The 8,915-nt window shown below is 34.5% G+C and overlaps 1 protein-coding gene across 1 annotated transcript in view; it reads right to left on the bottom strand.

Annotated features, from left to right (window-relative positions):
• Nucleotides 1–2,073: 2,073 nt before the first annotated feature.
• The window catches only part of kcnn2 (potassium calcium-activated channel subfamily N member 2), a 95,674-nt gene continuing 88,832 nt past the window's right edge, over nt 2,074–8,915 (bottom strand). Inside the window, exons 8-9 of the mRNA XM_088910888.1 lie at nt 6,155–6,224; nt 2,074–2,692 (exon numbers count right to left, since the gene is read on the bottom strand). Of these exons, the coding sequence (XP_088767014.1) occupies nt 2,408–2,692; nt 6,155–6,224 (355 nt within the window). The 3' untranslated portion in view covers nt 2,074–2,407. The remainder of the gene's footprint in view (nt 2,693–6,154; nt 6,225–8,915) is intronic.

The following is an 8,915-nucleotide window of genomic DNA, read 5'->3' as shown; positions in this document are numbered from 1 at the left end:
TGCATTCAAGTGGCATTTTACTATATATTGCATTCTAATCACAAGCAAACAGACCACATTTAATGCACATCACTAAAAAATGTTTACCATGCCTTCACCACAGAGAAAAACACAAGTAGAACAATAAAAATGTTATAAAAAGGAAAGCCTTTCATTCCATTTAACTTGTTTGGTTGCTAGTAACTACAGTAAATGACCTGAGGATCTGAGGCTTTTCCTCAAAAGAAGCTGGAGTATCAGCTTCAACTACAACACAGCAAGGTACTTCGTTCCAGACTTCCACAGCTTTGTAGGTACAAAAGTGCCTCCTATTTTTAGTTTTAATTGCAGTTCCATGAAGTTTCCACTTACCGTACGTCCTCTGAATTGGTTTCACTGTTGGTTTCTAAAGACACCCATTTGGTTAACCTTGTCAATGCCTTAGAGGATTTTGAATACTTGAATTAGGTCTCCACATAGTCTTCTTTGTTCAGGACTGAAAAGATTGAGTTCTTTTAGCCTGTCAGTGTAGAAAGCTTGGGGAAGTACAGTACATGGTTGTGTTTCAGCAACATTTGTTGTAATGTGGTGACCCAAATTCTACTCAATATTCAGAATGAGTGTTTAATACAATTTAAATCATTTGACTTTTCACAAGTAACATCTTGGTGCATGCTTGGTGTTTCCCATCTGACATTTATGGTTTGTTTTTGCTGTGCCTAACACTCTAGACTGACGATTTGCACAATTTCCAGTTTTGCCTCTTCATTCAGCACATGTTTTTATTGTTTCTGCAGCATTGTCTAACCCTCCTATGTTCAAATCATCTGCAAATTTAAATAGTTTACTTACTATACAAGAATCAAAATCGGTGATATACAGTAAATTAGGAAGAGGTCTTAATACAGATATCTGTGTTATTCTCACTAATGGCATCACCACCAACCTGAGCATTCACCCCTTTTATCTGTACCCTCTCTTTTCTAGCCAGTAACCAGTTCTTAGTCTAAATGCATGCACGTCCTTGAACGTGCACTTCCTGCAATTTGAAAATTAAACTTTTAGTTAATTTATCAAAAGCCTTCTGAATATCTCAAATATATTTTTGTATCCATTACTTTTGTTGCTTGAGGAACTCTAAAAGATTATTTCAAACCTACCTTTTCTAAAACTTACAGTATATAATATATTGTTATATACTGTAATTATATCATAGTTGTATATTATTGTATATCACACCCGAAGAAGTTTCCACAGCCGAATCGTTGTTTCTTTTCTTCTCTTTTCAGCATGGAATAAACCTTTACTTGTTCCTTTTCTAAAACGTTAATTGCCCTCCTAGGATCCTATTTCCAAACAGATTGATCTCAAGTTTCTTGAAGATGGTTTAAGTACAGTGAATCACAGGGATTGATTATAAGTTGTTTATATACTGTACTGTATATATTAATTTAAAATCATTATAAACCTTGCAATGGGATTGAAGCTCGTAAAAGTAAAAAACTAATTAAACAGTACCTTTCCAGTATTTTCATAATACATTATAAACAGACAATGTGAAATATTCAAATGTGTAATAAATTGAGTTCTTACACTGTTCTTGGTAGTAGCTACTTATTCTAAAATATTTAAATTAAATAGGATTGTCAGTCTACATAACATTAAACTTGCATCACCAAACACATAATGCACTGTACAGTAAAATGAAATGAATATGCATCATTCCTGTAGAGTTCTACTAGTTATGTTTGTATAATTCATACTTCATTCAGAAAAAGTAATATAAAGGAAATAGAAAATGAAATCTGAGGGAATATAACACCTATCCTCCATGCATACATGGGTATGGACTCAGTATTACCTCACATTGAGATGTTTTTCTCACACCCCATTCATTTGTCATAAAATATTTGTAACAGTATATAACAATCACACGTTTAGTGCATCTAAAATAGAAAAGATCTACAATATAATGTCTTAAAATAAATTTTAGGATTAAAAATAATTTTCCTTTTATTCTAAACCAAACATCAGATTCTAATACTACATCTTTCTTTCTTTTAATCGAAAGCTCTAGAAAGAAAAATAACAAGATTTATGCAGAAATTAAATAATTTTTATTATATTATTTCTTATAATAGTAAAGTTCATTGAAGTGCATGAATAAAAAGTTAGTGAAAGTACAGAAGAAACAATCTATATAGCAATGATAGGTGCATTCACTGTGCATCTCACAGGAAAAAAAAAGAGAGAAAGATTTCTCACTCATTTTGGCCTAAATCTTTTTTTTTTTTTGTTCAGGTTTCCTGGATTCTGGATATCAGAACCTGGATAACACTGATTTAAAACCATAGGGCTTTACAATAAAAGCTAAAATATTGACCATATGATGGCAAAAAGTCTTTTATCTTGTGGTTTTCAGTCAACTCTAGCTACTCTCCGATGACGTTGGCGGTGCTGTTGAAGAGGACCTCCTTCTGGACAAGGACCGTGATCTCTCAGCACTGTAGGCAACTTGCTTGTCATAGGGCTGCATTTGAATTTCTAAGAACTCCCTGTGTTGCTGGCTAATTGTCTGGCTTATAAGTCCAGGCAGAGCCTGGATGCTCCCAATTAAGGTCTCAAGTTTGGTTTCTAGAGTGACAATCCTCTTCTCAAAATCTTCGCTTCTTTCGTTCAAGTCCGAAATCATGTCATACATTATATTTTGAGTCTGTTGTCAGGAAGAAAAAACAAAGATTTAGCTGGCATATTTTCACAGAAGTATCTTTTTTCAGAAAAAATATCGAACATACTTAGAACACAGTATGGTATATAATTTTTCACAGATATTACATTCCATGGGATTGTTGATGTGCTTAGTTAATGAGACTTTTAATAACAAAGCAATATATTTCTAAATTAAAGCATACACTGTATGCAGCATCATGTAAGTTTGGCCTAATTCATGTTATCTAATATGTATGGCCTTAATGACATTCAGCTCAAATAATTTGTGTGCGATAGTTACATCTAGAAGATTGAGGATATTTGGCATTGCAGCAAAAACGTTATTACAATTGATGCCCTTTGCTGTGGATATTGGGAAAACACAGCCCTCTTCCCCCAGAGACATTTTATGGAAGCAATAAAAGAGATGCCCTGAATTTTTCTGCAGGAAATTAAAAATACATCCTTGGATGAAACGTTGTAGCAGTTGTACCACTGTGTTTTTTGGATGTAATCCATACAGTACAATAGGCACCTACAGTACTATTTAGCAAGAGCATCATGAAAGAATGGATATTCCTACATGAACCACCTGCCAGCTACAAATCTGATAACTGTTGTGCAGAGTCTTAACTAATTAACAAAAGCAGAAAAGCAGATCTTTTCAAAGTGCTTCTTTGTTGTATATTTTATTCGCTTTGTCTGTTGTTTGCAGATGTTTTTTAATTGTTATGTCACACTTGGAAGCACTCTCTTTTAACAGAAGGTTTAGAACTGCAATTAAAACTAATTTAAGAATTTTTAGTCATTGCTGATTTGACTTAGTGTTGCATTGTACTGTAGAACTCCTCTCTTTCATTTTTTGTGGTCATGTAACTCTTTCATTTTACAGAGATAAAAGTGGTGAATGAAAATACTTCTTACACAGTAATTTGTCTCTTTCACAATAATTAATACACCGATAATGTTTGAGGGGATTATATAATCTATTACATCATAAAAGTGTAAACATACTTTTATAAAATGAAAACAGAATCCTCAAATGAAAACTAAAATTCTGTCAAAAAAGTTTTAAAATTGTATTAGAAAGAAGAAAATATATGAATGCATGTATATGAAATGAGCCAAAAATCAGCTTTAACAGAATTGGGTATATATTCCTTAAGGAATTATGTATTTTGATATATTCCGTACATTCCAGTAGGAATGATATATATTTGATATAATTCATTTTTATATCAGGATCATCGTCATGACACGGGAAATGGTAAGTGGTATTATACTGCATGTTCTGCTGATGCCACAAGTTTTCAACAGGAAAATTGTTTTGGCCAATAAACAAAAATATACAAATTCAGACTCATGCTTCTGAAGTGTACAACAGATGTCTAACACTGAGGCGTTTTATTCTGGTGTCTAAACAGTTCACCAGTGAGTATATATGTGTGTGAGCATGCATATGTTTGTGTGTATATACTATATATAAATATTGTATATACTATATACTCTATACATATACTGGTCACAAAATGTAGGGGGATGCCAGAGATTTATTTAACTTTTTATCTCACTTTGAGAAGCACACCTTGTTGGCATTGAGAGTAATGTGACAGAACATCCATATGCCAAACAATGAACAGAGTAACATTTACCTTTTAAAGTAAGTATACAGTATGTTTTAGAGCAACAAAGTATACAGTGTGTCTCATCTCAGGATATACTGTACAATATGAGTGCATACAAATATTACTGCATGACATCAATTCCTATATTTATTCCTGTATTCTGCTGGGTAACTATATGATTGCCTCACAGCAAAATATAAAATATCTCACAGTTATGACATACTGTACAATGCAACAAACCAGTGACTTAAAGTCCGAGATGCAGCATACACCAGGACAATATGTTGGACACTAAAGCAGTAACAGAAGACAAAATATAACACTAACGCAAACCATGGGTATTACTGTGTGTATTGCAATTTCTTAGCCAGTTAAACCATTCATTGTATAACTCATGAATATCACGTGCTGGTAATGATGGTTAGTGGTGCTGATGACAATCAGTAGTGGACTGATGTCCAGGAATATCATATCATGTTTATGGGTTCATGCCAGGCTTTTTCATTACCAGCCTGTAGCTTGATCTCATCTCATTTTGGAGACTATGCAAGGCTGGGTCTGGTCAGTACTGGGATGTGTCACTTCTAAAGATGTACGCATTGTTACACTGTCTAACACAGTCTTACACTGTAAGCAGTGTTTTTGTTGACAAGTAGGTGGAACTCTTCTCTCTGGGCTGGAATCCCAAACTGATGTCCCAGCATGGTGGTGGAGGTGTTATGCATGAGCAGCTCTTTTTTTTTACGAGACATAAAACCTTATCCTGAGTACTTGGTCATTAAAGATCCCACAAGACTTTTAGTAAGGGTATTGGCACTAATCTCAGAGTCTTGACTAACGTCTGCTTTAGGATTGATCCACCTGGCCTGTCTAGATTAAACTAGCCTTTATTCAACAGATGAATGTAATTACTAAATTCTCCACTTGAGCTGTGTAATGAGGTGCTGGTGCATGTAACATTAGAAACCACCTCCAGTGGAAGAATATTAACAATTTACTTTGGTCAGCAATGTTACTGAATCTGTTAGGTGGATGTCTTCAAAATTCGAAAAGACAGCTGGACGTGAGTGCTGCGGAATGGCACCTGAATGGCATTAAATGGCCATTGCAGCTCTGCTCACTTGTTAGATGCATGAGGTGAATAAAGCCAGTCCTACTTTACTGTTAATGGTAGACCAAAACATTACGACACATGAATGATGAGTTAGTGCAATGTGATTACATTGCCGACTGCAAATGTATTTTTTTCTATTTAAAATTATAACCCCAATATCCCTCAAGCTGCCTTCTTTGGTTTTGCAATAGATGCTGAAAATCCCGTATTTTATATAAGCAGCATCATGATTACTATCATAATAGTGGAAACTTTGCAGCTTTCTGATATTTTTACAAGAACTGTTGCTTGTGAAAATGAAAATATTATCACATACCAGTTTAAGGTTTATGTTAAATTAGCTAACACTTGTTGTTTCTTGTGCAGCATGTTGGGCAGCATGGTAGCCTGTTTAGCATTGCTGCCTCGCAGAGCAGGGGCCAATTCCTGGGGTCCTACCTGCACGGGGATTGTATGTTCTCCCTGTGGTTGCATGGTTTTCCTCCTACAGTCCATAAACATACTGATAGGTTAATTGGCTCCTGGAAGAATTGGCCCTGGTGTGAGTGTGAGTGTGTTTGTCTCTCTGTGTGTCCTGTGATGGACTGGCGTCCTGTCCGGGGTGTATCCGCCTTGTGCCCATTGGTTGCTCAGATAGGCTCTGGCTCCCCTGTAACCCTGTATTGGATTAAGTGGTTAGAAGATAGATTGTATTCTCTCTTATGACTGGTTACTGAATTGTACTTACCTTAGCAAGATCCACTAAAGTGTTTGCCTGATCATTCAGCTTTCGTTGCTCCATTTTTACACTTCTTAATCTAAATGTGGAATTTTGTAAAGAGTCATTAAGAAGAACCAGTTCTCTTTTGCCATCTTCAAACATCATGCACAAATCAAACATCTGCATGGGCAATGCTTGCATTACTTTCCTAATCATATTATTTATGTAACTGGTTGAATGAGATGCATGCTTTCTCCACACTGCAACACAAAATATATATAGCAAGGAAGATGTTTCATGTCCTCTGAGTGCTGTTTGCCATGGTTTTGAAATTTCAGTTTAAAAGGCACAGTTCTTTACCAGTCTGAGAAACAAGCCAGAAAAAAAGTCATCAGAAGCTTCAGTATCTTAGCACAGAGGCATAGGAAGATGAAAAAAAAACTTTGATGGTGTTGATGATGCCTCTCTCTATGTTTTTTGGTATTAATATTCTTCCTATGTCAAAGTGACTAGATACAGGTATTAGTCCTGTTCACTCTGAAATGGAATTGATTAGAAGGCATCTGGACCTGATGGAGTTTCAGTGATAAGCGAGATTCTAACCAATATGAACTGGAACTCATTAACTTGCAGCTAAAGCCTTACAAAACAAACAAGGTCAATGGAAATCAAGTGTCTGACCCTGTAACCGTTTTGTTTTCCAGTCCACATCAACATCTGATTAATCTATTCTGTTCAGTCTGAAAATGATCATTTCAAAGATTAATGAGACAGTATACTGTAGAACAGTGTCTCAATTTTAGTTAAAACACAAATTAGCAATTTGCTTATTTCTACTTTGACACAAAAACACGTTTTGTTGACTTGCACTGCTTTCAGAGAACTGAGAAGTTCTCTGTTTCCTACTGATATTTAAAGTGCAATCAAATCCATTGTGAAATATGTTTGAAACGGTGAAAACATTTTAGTAATTATTATTTGTGTTACTATCTAGAACTAAAATGTTTAAGATTGAATACCATTTGAATGCAGAGACAACACTTAAATACTACACACTTCTGTAGCTGTCTCTAAAGCTTAGGGAGTCTGTGTTCTCTCCCGAATAGATTCTTAACTAGGTTCAGTTAAGCAATCTATACTGGAATTTCATAATCTTGCCAACAGGCTGCAGATGAAGAGGTCTTAATTCAGCTCAGTAGCTTCTAGTTTATTGTGATCATCCTGCTCTCTTGGCGAACAGCTTGTCCTGGACAGATCACTATAAGCCTCAATAGCATATTAACATTTGAATGAGTTTGCTTGGCCTGACAATATACTGTATGAAACCCAAAGGTTTTATATTTATGAACCACTGACCTTTGCAGGAATTTCTCAATATGACTTAAAAATACACAGGTAAGAGTGATATCAATTGTTTATCTTTTAGAAGTTATTTCATTAAAGTGAATTCTGTCTACGAGCATTGTTTCAATGGTACTACACAGACCTGTCCAGATCTCTGCCTTGTGTGTTGGTATAAAAATTCTACAGCATCAGCACATTATTGCTGTCTTTTGTAAATTGCACTGACTCCCTATGAAGTTTAAAGTGAGATTTAAGGTTCCCCTGTTTCCGTATAAACCAGATGTAGCCTCAGGTTATTTTAAGGGTTTATTGCATAAATGTAGCCCAGCTCTCAATCTGATAGCTGCGGATTTAGGCCTTCTTTCACTGCTGAGGACAATGGAAGACAGTCTTTTCATGTGCAGCACTAAATCTATGAAAAAGACGTTATCTTTTTACGAAGAATTTATTTTTATTCTTGATTTTATTATTTTAAAATAGTTTTAAATTTTATTGTACTTTTTTATGTGTTTTTATTCTTTCCTGCTTGTGTACAATGTGTATGCCATTGGACAGCACTTTGAGTGTCTTCATTAGAATTAATTTCAATATTCATTATTACTATTACTTTCATGTGTAGCTTTGAAACTTATTACAAACTATTATGACAATGTACTAATTCCCACATTCCTTGGTACATTTTGGATTTTTGGATCTTAACTTATTTTGTTTGTTGCTTATTTTTTAAAATTGTTAGTGAATGCAGTACTATAGCTATATTTGATGGCTTTATAAATAACCTCATCAGAAACTACTTATTGGATTTTACTAGAATGCAATGAGCAGATGTGTCAATATAATATGGGACCTATGTCTGAAAAAAGTGACTTATAAGTCACATATTAGACATATTAAGTGAGTAAGTCTTTCCTGGGTGAGAAATTGGGTGATAAAGCCATGCCCACATCATGCATTTATCCATTAGCAATATCACACCTGCACCAACAGTCTAAATAGGTGCTATGTGTTGCACAGTATACAGTACAACATAGGTGCTCGTTTGTTTCTATCAGGGCACTATGGGATAATGAAGAAATTAATGAAAAACTATCATTTGAGAGCACTCAGTAAAGTTTCACTTAATTGCTTAGCCTTCACTGATCTACACTACTGTACAGCACATCCAGTGATACTTAACATAACTCACTTTTGATCACTTCATGATCAGCAGGTCGGAATAGAATAAAATTGTCATAGTAAAAATGTCCTGAATAAAGAGCTTTGTTGATTTGCTTTTTAATTTAATCAGTTCTGTAGAAATTCTGAAACTTACATTTTATTGCACATTATTTTAATAATATTCTGTTAATATTTTATTTCCTTCTTTTAAAAAAAAATACTTTATTTTTATATTTTTTATAGTTATGCTTAATATTGAAATAGCTCATTTAATGTACACATACAC

Source organism: Atractosteus spatula, chromosome 3 (assembly GCF_055471065.1).
Source record: "Atractosteus spatula isolate fAtrSpa1 chromosome 3, fAtrSpa1.hap1, whole genome shotgun sequence".
Taxonomy (NCBI): domain Eukaryota; kingdom Metazoa; phylum Chordata; class Actinopteri; order Semionotiformes; family Lepisosteidae; genus Atractosteus; species Atractosteus spatula.
Note: the sequence above shows the minus strand (reverse complement) of the source record. Positions and strands in the feature narration are given on the sequence as shown.